At 35.3% G+C, this 15,332-nt stretch overlaps 2 protein-coding genes across 2 annotated transcripts; both read left to right on the top strand.

Annotated features, from left to right (window-relative positions):
* The first annotated feature begins 8,261 nt into the window (after window positions 1-8,261).
* Window positions 8,262-8,941, top strand: LOC113771050 (probable LRR receptor-like serine/threonine-protein kinase At3g47570). The gene is made up of 2 exons (XM_027315678.1): window positions 8,262-8,820; window positions 8,925-8,941. The coding sequence occupies exons 1-2, from the start codon at window positions 8,262-8,264 to the stop codon at window positions 8,939-8,941; spliced, it is 576 nt and encodes a 191-aa protein (XP_027171479.1).
* Window positions 8,942-10,016: 1,075 nt separating this feature from the next.
* LOC113771049 (receptor kinase-like protein Xa21) lies at window positions 10,017-11,971 on the top strand. The gene is made up of 2 exons (XM_027315677.1): window positions 10,017-11,517; window positions 11,622-11,971. The coding sequence occupies exons 1-2, from the start codon at window positions 10,017-10,019 to the stop codon at window positions 11,969-11,971; spliced, it is 1,851 nt and encodes a 616-aa protein (XP_027171478.1).
* The last annotated feature ends 3,361 nt before the right edge of the window (window positions 11,972-15,332 follow it).

The raw sequence follows: 15,332 nt of genomic DNA, 5'->3' as shown, positions 1-15,332 counted from the left end.
TTAGGGCAAATATCTTTAATCCCTCAGAAGATATATATATATATATATATATATATATATATATATATAGAGAGAGAGAGTAAAATTGACAGATTGAAAGTTGCAAGATCCTTTCTTCCAAGAAGGAACGTCAAGCTCTAACATTAATGGTGGAGAATCGAGGGATTCGAGATATGAATGGAAAATATGCTCCTACGAGAACAAAGCAAAAATCAAGATTGTAGAGTCTAATAAACCTACAAAAGAGATGTTGTACTATGTTTGTAAAGTAATTTTATTAGTTTGGTCGTTATATAATCCAATAAGAAGAGATGGAGTCGACAATGAATCCACTTGTCAAAGTTGTTTGATGAAATGGGAAGGCATGACTGATTTTGGTTTAAGGATGAAAAACGTGAAGGTAATTTGGTGATGGACCATGATGAGGTTTAGCGGGGAATTTGTTAGAAAATGAACAAAATCAGAGGTATAGTTGGGATGTTAAAGATAACCTTGTTAGTGTGTTTGTGTGTTTGATACTCGCCATTAGTTCTTGCTTGGCTTAGATAATATTAGCTCTACAGTATTGTAATGCAATGTGGCAATTGATTATCAATGATTTGATAACTTTCTTTTGTTATGAATTGTTCATTCTAGAGTTTACATTGTTCATTTTAGAGAATACATTGTGTTCTACCTAACGATCTGTTGACCTTGGTTCCTAACTTTTGATGATTACAAAACAAATGGATGTTGCTAACATCTCCTCAAAGGCTTTTTCAGTAATGAAACAAATCAGGTTCAAAGATTAAGCACATTTGAAAAAGACAGAGTATACTGAACCTATCGGACGCTCAAGAAGACAGTACCGGACGTCCGATAATCATTGCACAACTTCGGACGCATGCTTCGGACGTCCGATAGGATCCTTCGAAGTCGACAAACTATCGGACGCTGAATATGTCTCTACCGGACGTCCGATAATCATTGCACAACTTCGGACGCATGCTTCGGACGTCCGATAGGATCCTTCGAAGTCGACAAACTATCGGACGCTGAATATGTCTCTACCGGACGTCCGATAGAAACAAGATAATTTCTCAAATCTCTTTGTTTGCTGTCGGACGCACAAAAAGCTTGCACCGGACGTCCGAAAGAATTGAAGAAAATCTCTTAAACTCACTGCCTGCTGTCGGACGCATAAAACAGGGCTATCGGACGTCCGACACTCCAACGGCTAGTTGACTCTTCAGCTACTTTCTATTCGTTGGAAGCACTAATAAGGCACTTTCTTGATCCTATATAAATAGTGGTTGGTCAGATACTTCAAATAACTTTTGCACACTGAAGATACAAAAGATCTAGAGTGATTTTAGTGAGAAAATACTCTTCAAGGAAGATTTGTAGTCTTAGTGGTGTGAGGTTCATTGTAAGCTTTTCATTTGTGAGTGAATACTTCATGAGTGTAGCTCTGTGAGGGTTGTCCTGAGGGATAGTAAAACGTCCTGGCTTGACCGAGTGGAGTTCGGGGCAAGGAGGAGGTGAACCTTCCTTTGTACACAAGAGTTATTGTAATTCATCAATTTGAAGTAGCTTGTTTGAATTAATCTACAAGTTCAAGAGGAGTTTGGTAGTTAATTGATTTGCAATTCTTTCCTTTTTATTTACTTATTGTTACATTTATGATCTGTACATTGTTTATCTCTTCTACTCACAAGCACTTGTGCTTTCTCATCAATTGCTCCATTGTGTGGTCGCCTAGAAAAGATGTTGTTTTCGGGCCTTACAATTGGTATCAGAGTTTGGTCTCCTAGAGATTAAGCTCAATCGACTTTGGAGTAAAGATGACAACCAACAATGCTATATTTTTTTAAGGACATTCTGTCATTAGACCACCTATGTTTAATGGGTCAAATTATGTGAGTTGGAAAGAAAGAATGATTATTTTTTTACAATCTATTGATATTGAATTATGGTTTATTATTAGTGAAGGTCCATATGATGCCTCTCTTATAGATGAAAATACTCAGAGATCTAGACCAAAAATAAGAAGTGAACTGACTGCTGCGGATAGAGCTCATCTCACATTAAATGCAAAAGTCATGAATGTGTTATATTGTGCTTTAGACTCAAATGAATCTACTAGAGTCAAAGGCTGCAAGTCAGCCAAGAAAATTTGGGATAAACTAAGAGAAATTCATGAAGGTAGTGAGAATGTTAGAGAACAAAAGAAATCCATTCTAGTTACAAAGTATGAATCCTTCAAGATGCAACCTCATGAAAACATTGATGAGATGTATTGTAGATTTAATGACCTCATTAAGGATTTGGAGGTGCTGGAAAAAGAATACTCTTTAGGTGAGAAAAATAGAAAAATTCTGAATGCTTTATCAAAGGATTGGGAGAGTAAAGTGACTGCCATTGAGGAAGCCAAAGATCTAAATGCCTTGCCTATTGAATCTCTCATTAATTCACTGACTTCTTATGAGCTAAAACTCAAGTCCAAGGTGCAGGAAGAAGAAGACACAAAAGTGAGAAAGAATATTGCTCTGAAAGTTTCACAAGATGAAGATGATACAGCCTCCGTGAGTGAAGATGACATGGAAGGTGATGATAGTGATATTGCACTCATCAACGGAGACTTCAAAAGAATACTCAACAAGAGGAGATTTAGAAAAGGTGGACCTTGCAACTCCTTCCTGAATCAGTCCAACAACTTGAGAAACAAAGGGAAGTTAGAGTTCAACAAAAAGCAAACTGATAAGTGCTTTGAATGCGGCCAACCTGGACACTATGCAAGTGAGTGTCCAGTGATGAAGAAGAAAGAAGGAAGAAAATCAAGATTCAACAAATTTCAATTCACATGGAATGAGTGCAACTCCGATGGTGAAATTGAAGAGGATGAAGAATCTGCTCAATTGGCTTTTATGGCCATTGGAGATGATGAGGTAACATCTTGTAACTCTCAATTTGAAAGTGATGATGAAAGTGATGATGATCTTGAATCTTTCATTATAAAATTGCATGATAGTTTGAAAGAATCCTATACTAGAAACAAGGAGTTAAAACAGAAAATTAGTTTTTTGTTTCGAGATAATGCAAATCTTTTTCAACAAAATAAAAAGTTGAAAGTTGAAAATGATTATTTCAAAAAGAGTGAAACTGCTTTACACTTTGAGTTTGATAGAAAAACAAAGCTTTGTGAATTGTTCAAAAAGGAACAAGGTGATTTGAAAAGAAGAATGGATGGTCTAAATGAATTGCTTAAACACAAGAAACAAGTCTGTTTTCAAAAGAATAGGTTGAATTCTAATTCCAACGAATTTGCTATTTATAAGTGAAGACAAGTAAAATTTATTAAACCTGTTCATATAAATAACTCCTTGATTATGTGTAATTTCTGTTGTAAAAAAGGTCACATGAAAAGTGATTGCTATGTGAGAAAAAATATATAAAAAGGCATGAAATGCATGTGGATAGTTAGACATGATGCTAACTCTAACAAGTATGAGATATTGGTAAGATTGATGAGATTCTTGTTCATAATGCTTTTCTGTAATTCTTTTTTGAAGTTTCTGATGCTTAGAACTGAGTTTTTTTTCTTGGTGTTTTTGAATATTACTAAATTTATATGATGTCAAAAAGGGAGAAAAAAGAATAATTCTGATCTAATGATGATTTGATTTGTTAAACTCTCTGTGATATGTTGGTATGTTGGTGATTGCTGATTTCTGGTATCATTTCTCTGTTTTTGTTTGGAATGTTAGATTCTCTGTTATTGTTGTTGGATTACGATATGAGATTTTTACTCTCATCTTATGATGACACAAAGGGGGAGATATGGATGCTATGTGTAAGGGAGAATTATTCTGAATTCATAAGTTTAGATGCATTGTGTGAGGGGGAGTTTATGCTTATATGCTCAATTTTTTTCTTTTTTTCATCCATTGTTTTGTTATCATCAAAAAGGGGGAGAATGTTGACCTTGGTTCCTAACTTTTGATGATTACAAAACAAATGGATGTTGCTAACATCTCCTCAAAGGCTTTTTCAGTAATGAAACAAATCAGGTTCAAAGATTAAGCACATTTGAAAAAGACAGAGTATGCTGAACCTGTCGGACACTCAACAAAACAGTACCGCACGTCCGATAATCATTGTACAACTTTGGACGCATGCTTCGGACGTCCGATAGGATCCTTCGAAGTCGACAAAACTATCGGACACTGAATATGTCTCTACCGGACGTCCGATAGAAACAAGATAATTTCTCAAATCTCATTGTTTGCTGTCGGACGCACAAAAAACTTGCACCGGACGTCCGAAAGAATTGAAGAAAATCTCTTAAACTCACTGCCTGCTGTCGGACGCATAAAACAGGGCTATCGGACGTCCGACACTCCAACGGCTAGTTGACTCTTCAGCTACTTTCTATTCGTTGGAAGCACTAATGAGGCACTTTCTTGATCCTATATAAATAGTGATTGGTCAGATATTTCAAATAACTTTTACACACTGAAGATACAAAAGATCTAGAGTGATTTTAGTGAGAAAATACTCTTCAAGGAAGATTTGTAGTCTTAGTGGTGTGAGATTCATTGTAAGCTTTTCATTTGTGAGTGAATATTTCATGAGTGTAGCTCTGTGAGGGTTGTCCTGAGGGATAGTAAAACGTCCTGGCTTGACCGAGTAGAGTTCGGGGCAAGGAGGAGGTGAACCTTCCTTTGTACACAAGAGTGATTGTAATTCATCAATTTGAAATAGCTTGTTTGAATTAATCTACAAGCTCAAGAGGAGTTGGGTAGTTAATTGCTTTGCAATTCTTTCCTTTTTATTTACTTATTGTTACATTTGTGATCTGTACATTATTTATCTCTTCTACTCACAAGCACTTGTGCTTTCTCATCAATTGCTCCATTGTGTGGTCGCCTAGAAAAGAGGTTGTCTTCGGGCCTTACACGATCTTCAATCAAATTTGGAGTAGAAGTCTATTATTGATTGAAATTTAGCTAAAGAAAAATCAAGACAAGCTTAAACTCAAAACACCTAATCATGAAAATACTGCCTTTACAAAATGCAGTCATTCAAATACTGCATTACAAAATGAACACCAAAAAAGTAAACACCAAACAATCACATCAATATCATCATTACAAGAGCAACATCAAAAAATTAGACCTATTCTTTTCTTAGAAGGCAAAAATCAGAGAACACTTATTTTCCCAATGTTGAAAACAAGTGTAACATGATTAAATAGATGGGAAGAAATTGATCAAATTAACTAATTCAGCATAGAAAAATAATCAATATTGATCTTCATAACTAGTCTATAACATATAAGGACTAAAATCTGTCCACAATAAAAAATACAGAAAACATTAATTTTTGTTCGATCTCTTTCTCTTCTCAACTTTGCTAGTACTAGTTCAATAATTGTTGCTACTTGTTCTAGTATCACTACCAAGTTGAGAAGATAAAATTGCTACTTGAGGCCCTGCTACATTTGCTATAGAAATTGTTCCTACTTAACTGTTACATTGTGGTGCCTATACACATAATTGAAAGTTCGGCTAGATTAGCATTTCACTATCAAACCATAACTCTTTGGAAGGAAATGTGCCCCCATTGAATTTGCAGTTTCTCAAGTAAGCCTCTTTGGTGTTGCAGCTGTCAATGTATCCTTCCACCTTCAATCTTGCTGCTTGGATGGCAGCAATAGCATGAACATATGGCACTCTAGTCAACTGGAATTCCCTACATGTGCAGGTCTTGTTAAACAAAGACAGATTAACAACATCAGTTACGTTAAAATTATCAACTTCATAAGAATGTACTCTATCAAAGGCTAGAATACAATGTCTACTTAAAATCTTATTCCTCTCAATTTTTCATCAATGTTAGAACACAGACATCCTCTATATTTTTACATTTCCTATCTTTTCAGTGTGACTCTTTGTATCATTTTACTCATAAAGAACTCTAATAAGTTATTTATTAGTTCATCTCATGCTTTTAGAATATAAATTTAAGTTGTTGATTGTAATGTCACTCCTTGCTGATATGCTCATAATGGGTTCTAGATCAAAATTTATACGGTATTCTCCTAAGCCAAGTAGATGCAGTTAGCTTGCCACCATCATCAAGATCAGCTATCTCCAAATTTGTTATCACCCTATTGAAATCCTGTGCAATGGCTTAGAACTCCTCCCTTAGATCTTGTACTTTAAACCATAACTTAAAGTTGTCAAATAAATGTTCGAGACAAAATCTATGCTCTGTCCCTAGAAACAACTCTTCAATGGCATGCATTAAGCCTTTTTACCTATTGAAAATGAATATATATAAAAACCTACATTTCTCTTTGTAATGTGATATATCATCTCTGTAAAGATCGAAGACAACCTAAGAGGGGGTGAATTAGGTTGATTAAAAATCTAATTAAGTTATGGGCACTTTTTGCTCAATATGAAATTTACCCTCTTTTCTAAGTGATCACACAATCAATCAATTAATGAATGAACAAAATCACTTGAGAGAAGTAGAAGAGATAAGCAATGTAAAGATCACAAACGTAACAATAAGTAAATAAAAAGGAAAGAATTGTAAACCAATTAACTACCCAACTCCTCTTGAACTTGTAGATTAATTCAAACAAGTTTTTTCAAATTGATGAATTACAATCACTCTTGTGTACAAAGGAAGGTTCACCTCCTCCTTGTACCCCAAAAACTTGATCAAGTTAGGAAGTGATGAGAATATAAAGACCAAGGCCCATTCAAGCACATGGGGAATTGGAAAATTCAAGTGAAGACTAGTTGATTGCACGAATGCTTGAGTTTAGTAGGATTATTTGATTTTCCTCGTTGATTTTGGTTATTTCTCGTTTTAAAAAGTCTAGGTAATTAAGATAGTTTAATTGCGGCCCATTTGTTAGTAAGTAAGGCCCAAAATCTTTCTTAAGTATGTAGGGTAGTTTGGTCAACTTTTGGATTAGGGTTAATGCTTGTAAGGGCTATAAATAGCCCCACTTCCTCTTTGTTTGGGACCAGTTTTTGACTATTAAATACAATTAGTGAGTTTTCACTTTCTCTTTGGCAAGAGAGTTGCCTTTGAATACTTGAGAATCTTCTCAAGTTATTCACCCGAACTTATCAATCGAGTATCTCCTTGATTGTGGCGTTCTACTACCTCCAATTTGGTTCGTTAATTCGAGTAGTTACTGGTTGAGATAATATCAAAATTGTTCGTGACTTCTAGGGATTAGTTGGGTCAAATTTCCGCTGCCTAAGTCATGGAGTTTTGGTTGTCTAGATCGGGGTTTCACATCATCCCGCGATCCTGTTGATTTGAAAACAAAAAATGGTACCGCTACGTAGGCTTTGGGCAAGAAATTGAAAATTGCAATTATCAACTATCCCACGATTGCGATCGATTTGAAAAAAAAAAAAAAATTAGTGGGTTCTCTTGAACTACTAAAATGACCAGTGTACTGACTTTTCATTATTTTTTTTTTCACTTAGGAGTATTTCCAGCTTAGGAGTGCAAATGAAATCAAGCCGTTCGAGTCGGCCGAATAGAACTCAAGTTCAAAATATTAAGCTCGTTAGCTTGCGAGTCGAGTATATATATATATATTTATTTTTTTATTCTTTATCTTAATAGTAAAATTACATATATATCCTTAATATTTTGTTATTTATTAAGAAAAAATATTATTTTTTTAAAAAAAAATATTATTTTTTTAAAAAAAAATAAAAAATTTTTTTTATTTTTTTGAGCTCGAACTAATTGGCTCGAATCGAGTCGAGCTCGAGCTCAAGCTTCAAAATTGTCAGCTCGTCGAGCTCGAGCTTGAGTTCAAGTTCGATGAAATTAAGTTAAGGCTTGACTCGATTAGGTCAAAACTCGACTTGACTCGACTCGTTTGCAGCCCTATTCCAGCCTTTGGACAAGATTAATTCCCTAAAATTGTGTAGAGTCTTGCCCCAAGGATACACAACAATGTAGCACACTACCAAACTACGAAACTAATCGGATTACCCATGGGGGCTATATTGACTTTTAATCATGAACATACTTTTTGGGCATGAAATTGAAAATGGCAATAAATTGTGTGAATATGCAGTCTCAAACTTCTTAAAACGAGGAATTCCTAGTACGATGGCAAGAGAAAATTCCCATAAATGCAACTCAGTAAGAAAAATTAATGTCAGTACCAAAGGACAGAGGCCGTTTGTAATAAAACAGTGGTACATCATTTGCCATCTCTATTGCACTTAATCATGGAGAAACTTTCCTACCATTTCCTTCAGGGACTTTTGTTCTTGCTGTATTACGTTTCAGCTTCCTTAGCTATGACCACAACCAATATTACCACTGATCAAGATGCTCTTCTTGCGCTGAGAGCTCACATCACTGTACAGGACCCTCATCAAATCCTGTTAGAAAACTGGTCTGCTTCTTCCCCTGTATGTCAGTGGGCGGGAGTCACTTGCGGCTCTCGTCACCTGCGAGTAACTGCCTTGGATCTTTCCAATATGAATCTTAGTGGCATAATACCGCCGCAGCTGGGAAATATGTCATTTCTGGTTTCCCTTAATATGAGCAGAAATAATTTCCACGGAGAACTGCCGCATGAATTTGCTCGGTTACGCCGGTTGAGAGTGCTTGATTTAGATGTCAACAATCTCAATGGAGAGTTTCCCGAGTGGTTTGGTTCCATTCATCAACTTCGACTGTTATCTCTGAATAACAACAGTTTCACTGGCTTCATCTCACCTTCCTTGGCTAACGTTTCTACACTAGAAACGTTAAGTCTGTCATTCAATTATCTCCAGGGAAGTATTCCAACAGAGATTTTCAAAATTTCCTCGCTGAAATTGATTTTCTTCCAGGGTAATAGCTTTTCTGGTAGCGTTCCACATGATATGTGTCGCCATCTTCAGAGACTCAAGTGGATTGACCTGTCACGGAACAAGTTAAATGGTCAAATACCATCAAGCATATATAACTGTTCACAGCTTCAAGTGCTGCGCCTTTCTTGGAATTACTTCACTGGATTCATACCGAAAGAAATTGGCACTTTGAAGACACTTGAGCGGCTGTATCTATACAGGAACAGTTTAGAAGGTAACATCCTATTTCTGCATCAGCAAAATCATCTGAATTATTTTCCTCCTGATGAAAAAAATAAAAAACCACTAGTTTAAGTAAATGTCATAATAGGAGTTTTAAGGAGCAAACTCTTTGAAGGTATGAAACCTTTATGTTCCCTTCCAAATTTAGATGGAATATGTACATCTTTTTAACATCTGTATATGCTATACCTTTTTTCAGGTGAAATTCCAAAAGAGATGGGTAATTTAACTGTGCTGAAAACATTTGCCATTAGTTCCAACAGCATAACAGGTAGACTAGGCGACGATTGTCAAAATTGAAGAAAAAAATTATAATGAAGCAACTTTAGAAGCATTTAAAAGTCTTCATATAGAATTTTGTTGTGCTAATGATGGTAACACAATTTGGTAGGTGCAATACCCCAAGAGATCAGTAAGCTATGCAATTTGAAACAACTCGACTTGGAGGGGAATAACTTAACTGGTTTCATTCCCATGCAGATCTTTAATCTGTCACAGATAAGAATTCTCACTCTTGCAAAAAACGAACTTTCAGGTAATCTTCCATCAAGGATGGGTAATGGGCTTCCAAATTTGGAGGGGCTTTATCTCGGTATTAATTACTTTGGGGGACCAATACCAGACTCTATCTCAAATTGTTCTAAACTCAAGTTAATAGAAATTGCTTATAACAATTTCACTGGTCCTATTCCCCATTACTTTGGGGATCTAAGACTCCTCGAAATTCTAGCTCTAAATAACAACAACTTAATGAGTGAATACTCTTCATCTAATTCAGAGCTGAGCTGGATCAATTCCTTGGCAAATTGAAAACATTTGAGAACACTCGAAGTGGATGACAATCCACTTAATGGTTTTCTCCCAAATTCTATTGGCAATCTTTCAACTTCGCTTGAACTCATGTATGCAAGAAATTGCAACATATGGGGCAGCATTCCAGATGAAATTGGCAATTTGAGTAGCCTCATCACTTTAGAACTATGCTGTAATCAGCTAAGTGGGATGCTGCCAAATACCATAAAAAACTTGGAAAAGCTTCAACAGATAGATCTTCACGACAACAAGTTGAGCAAAACCTCCCTTGAGTATCTATGCGTTTGGCAAAACTTGGGTGGATTGTTTTTGGGAGAAAATCAAATTTCGGGATCTATTCCAGAGTGCATTGGAAATGTTACTTCTTTGAGATTTCTTTCTCTAGATTCCAACAAACTAAACTCTAGTCTGCCTATCACTGTATGGAACCTGAAAGACTTGTTGGTGCTTAACCTCTCCAGAAACTACCTGAGTGGAACTTTATCTCCTGAGATTAGGAACTTAAAGACAGCAATTTCTATTGATTTGTCAATCAATGAGATTTCAGGTGGTATTCCTAGCTCCATCGGAGATATGGTGAACTTGCAGAACCTTTTATTGGCATACAACAGATTGGAAGGATCAATTCCAGTGTCAATTGGCACGACTTTGAGCTTGGAATGGTTGGATCTTTCACACAATCATCTCACAGGTACGATTCCAATGTCATTGGAGAACCTTCGGTATCTTGTACACTTCAATGTCTCTTGCAACAATTTAAAAGGCGAAATACCATCCAAGGGCCCTTTTACAAACTTCACTGGAGAATCCTTCATTTCAAATGAAGCACTTTGTGGAGCACCTCGGTTCCACGTTCCCTCATGCCCAGGAATTTCTGGTGGTCAATTGAGAGCCAAAAAGCTGCGTCGGACTATATCTGTTGCCCTTGGAGCATTTATATCAGTTGCAGTTGCGATGTTCCTGGGATTCATTTATTTCAGACGCACAAAGAAAGAACAAGTTGCCAGTGAAGGAGTTCTACCGTCAGCAGCAACACAGGAAAGAATCTCGTATTATAAACTTTTGCAAGCAACTGACGGGTATGATGAGAGCAATCTGTTGGGCACAGGAAGTTTTGGATCAGTTTATAAAGGCACCCTTGATGATGGGAGGATTGTTGCTGTTAAAGTGTTTAAACTGCAACAAGAAGGAGCATTCAATAGTTTCGATGCAGAATGTGAAGTATTGCGTAGCCTTCGTCATCGAAACCTGACGAAAGTCATTAGCAGCTGCTCAAACGAAGACTTCAAAGCATTGGTGCTTGAGTTTATGCCTAATGGAAGTCTTGAGAAATGGTTGTATTCCCATAACTATTTTCTCGAAATCAAGCAGAGATTAGACATATTGATTGATGTGGCATGTGCACTACAATATCTCCACTACGGTTTTTCAACGCCAGTGGTTCATTGTGATGTGAAGCCCAGTAATGTGCTCCTAGATCAAGATATGGTTGCCCATGTGAGTGATTTTGGTGTTGCAAAGTTGCTGGGACATGAGGACAGCTTTACATACACCAAAACATTAGCCACACTTGGCTATCTTGCTCCAGGTAAAGCTTCTTCTTGGTATAACCACTTTGCTTTTTTACCTTGTAGTTATTCTTGGGGATCCCAAATTCCAAATCTTTGGATTACTTTTTTTTTTTCCTTGTAGAGTATGGACTGGAAGGACAAGTATCAACAAGATGCGATGTTTACAGTTTTGGAATCATGATTATCGAAGTCTTTACAAGAAAAAATCCCAGTGATGAAATGTTTGGCGAAATATTGAGCCTGAAGAGTTGGGTGAGTGATTCTACGCCGGATGGACTGGTTCATGTTGTTGATGTTAATCTGCTGAGGCCCAATGATGAACACCTCGATGAAAAGTTGGACTGCATTTCATCAATCATGAAAGTGGCTTTGAATTGCACAAGGGAATCTCCAAGGGAGAGAAGCAATATGCATGATGTTCTTGCAGATTTGAAGAAGATCAAACTTCAGCTACTGCCATGTTCAAATTAAAAGGAGGTCATTGTGTTTCCAAAATCACTAGCTCCCGTCAATGTTGTTAAAGTCGGATCGGATAGCGACTCGCCTAAACTATTGGGTTAGGGGTCAACTGGTCGGATCGATCAAACCGTTCTCAAATACCCGCTGATTTCAGCATGATGTTATAATTATTGTATATTTTTATAAATTTTAGAAATATTGAAATTAAGTTATTGGTTTTATTTCACCAATCATGAAAAATGTTCCAAAAATATTAGACTTGCAATCAAATATACACCTAATAAGTATATATAAAAATGTAAATTCATGGTTAAAATATGTATAAAAAACTAAATTAAAACAAATTAATGCAAGTTGGAATCACTGATGCTAAATTAATGAGATCATAGGGATGAAAATATCTTGATTTAGAGATCATTGAGTAAAATGAGTGATTTTGATATTTATACTAAATGGGTGACATTTTCTTATTCCTATTAATAAATGAAAGTGTTATAATTTAGGTAATTCAAATTATATTTGGGAAAAAGAAAAAAAGAAAAGTTTGAGAACCGAATCAACCAGTAGAATCGGATCATTGGTTTAGCCGATTTTTGATGATTTTGACTGGTTTTTTATCAAAACGATTGTATACTACAAACCAGTTCGGAAAGAATGCCTGTTTATGGTCAGACCGGTCGAACCGGCCGGTCCGATGCGGGTCTAACAACACTAGTTCCGGTGAGTCTAAGCTCCAGTCATATTATATACCATATCATCTACGATTAGGATAGATTTTATGTAGTTGTGTATGGTTATTGTACCTTTTTTTTTTATTAATTTAGTGTGCACTTTACAACTGAATCATATTTTTTATACATTGAATTGATGTGCACCAACAAAACTTATGCTTATAACACAATCATCTATTGATACACAAATTTATATAAGAAATATAATAACCACACAACGTACAAAAATTTCAACTGCACATGCCCCAGTCCTCTTATTGTATGAAAAGATATGCTATTTTTACCAACGCTAAATGAGTAATCATGCACGTTTTGGTTAACAACCATACAACAGTCGCACACTATCACTTTTATCAGATCAGTTGGAAATAAGCCAAATCTATTTAATAATGAGATATTTTTGAACTTTCAAATACCTTAAACTATGGGGCCGGGGCTAATGAGAACGATTTGTAAACGCTAAAGCCCAACATTTGTTTTGTGTGCAAGATGAATATACCACGTGTAGACAAGATTTCAATTGAAGCCCAAAATCTTGTGCCCTCTTCTGATGTCTGATCTATTTTTATCTCTTAGTTGAATGTTTGCTTTAATCTTCTCTATAGTTAACTAAATTTTTTTCATTAATTTTTTAAACTATTTTTGCAAGTAAACCCTTTACTGGAATTTACTTTTGAAAAGGAGGAAATACCAAATTACAAGACATACTATAAGACATAAGTCAAACAATGTATTGCATCACTATACGCCCACCACAACTTAAGAGTATGGTGAATTAGGTGGATCAAGATTTTTACAAATTTAAACAATTAACCTATTATGAATCAAACAAGGCAAAGATTAATTGAATTAAGCACAATAGCAAGGCAATGACACCTTATTAGGATGAACAAAAGAATTACTAGAGAAACAAGAGAGTAAAAGATCTCAATTTGGCTTGGATGTACTACTTGTAACTAAAGAATAAGAGGCCATTCACTTGACTAAGTTTTTCTTTTTTAAAACTTTTACCAGAGGGAAAAGGAAACTTACCCACTACTTTTCCTCTTTTGTTCATGAGTTACCATGATGAAATATTAAACTAATCGTGACATTAATATAATGGTTCAGTCAAATAATATTTCTTGAAGAGACGTAGTGTTCATGAAAATTTAAGACAAAGAAACGTATTTTTTAGTTCGCCTCATAAATCGTAAGTCAATCATGATCAATGACTACTAATTTTTAGTTCAATTCGGTGCCCCATTTTCACCAAACTGATTAAGCCCCACTAAAAGTTTGGATAACACAAAAACAGATTATGATACAAGTCAAATTATTTTGTTCATGAACAATTGAAATGTATTGATCAAGATTGGGTTCTAGTAATTTTTTATTTGGCACTTGATACCTCGGGTTGATCTTGCTGCCTCACATGGTAACATAAGCTTTGGATCGAGAACAATGACGAAGAGAATGAGGATGGGCACAGCAGCCCTTGGAGAAGAGATTATTGCCATTGTGGGCAGCAGAATTACCTAGCTTGAAAGGGTGGTTTGGTATATTTAGCTGCACACTCATGAGCGCATATTTATAGGGTTTGGACACCAATCAAATGAATGCAAGTACCTAATCGTTTTTTTTTTTTTTTTTTCCGTAATGCAAAACAAGTGCATTCGTGTTCACGACTTTTGTAAGGTCCAAACTCCAAAATTTTTATTCAATGTTAACAGACTTTCAATCGAAAATTTCTTCTCGTCCCAGTTATAGCCATGGGTGGCCTATTGTTTGACTATACTATCTACGAGATGTTATTATTCGACTTGCATGTAAGAAAATATTTGGAATTAAAAGCATTAAACCCCCTTGAATTTTACTAGCTCAGTTGCACTTTTAAACCCCGCCTCGGACTTAATAAATAGGCACTTTACTCTCCCTCTTTTATTCGTGTAGGACAAAAGTGCCTCCTTATATATTAACTATATTTTATTTTTTACCATTTTTTATCCTTTTTTCTACTTGTCCTTATTCTATGTATGTGTGTGTGTGGTTGTGTGTGTGTGGTGCGCATAAATTTTTCTGACCTTCTCTCATGTACTCAACTACTTTCTTTTCTTTGCTATTATGATCTATATATTAATTTTAATCTTTTTAAACTTATTCTTTGTTTATTTCTACCTTTTTTATTTTCTGTTATTGAAAGTAATAATGATCATAAAGTCTAATGTTACCTGTTTGGCACTTGAGTTTTTTGCCAAGTTTGTCTGCTACAAGTTTTTTAAAAACTTTAGCTACAGTAACCTCAAAAAATTTCTCAAAGTTTTTAAACTATACATTTCAAAATATTTAAAAAAAAACACACTTCAAAAATTTTTTAAAAAACTTCTATAGTAAGGTATAATAAAGTTTTAGACAAACACCCAAAAAACTCACTTGCCAAATGGGGATCTACATGCATAGACTATTTCATATATTGCTTGAACTAAATGAAACAAAGTTTATTGAAGTAACATGCTAGTGTACTATAAAAAGGAATGAGATGAATTGGATAATCAATACGTCTAAAGTTTAGAATAAAATAATTTTTAATAACAACCATAACAAATTCAAATTGTAATAACATTGCAGTCATTCAACTATACATGAAAAAAGTAAATAAAAAT

This window comes from Coffea eugenioides, chromosome 5 (genome assembly GCF_003713205.1).
Source record: "Coffea eugenioides isolate CCC68of chromosome 5, Ceug_1.0, whole genome shotgun sequence".
Taxonomy (NCBI): domain Eukaryota; kingdom Viridiplantae; phylum Streptophyta; class Magnoliopsida; order Gentianales; family Rubiaceae; genus Coffea; species Coffea eugenioides.
This window is presented reverse-complemented; position numbering and strand designations above follow the sequence as displayed.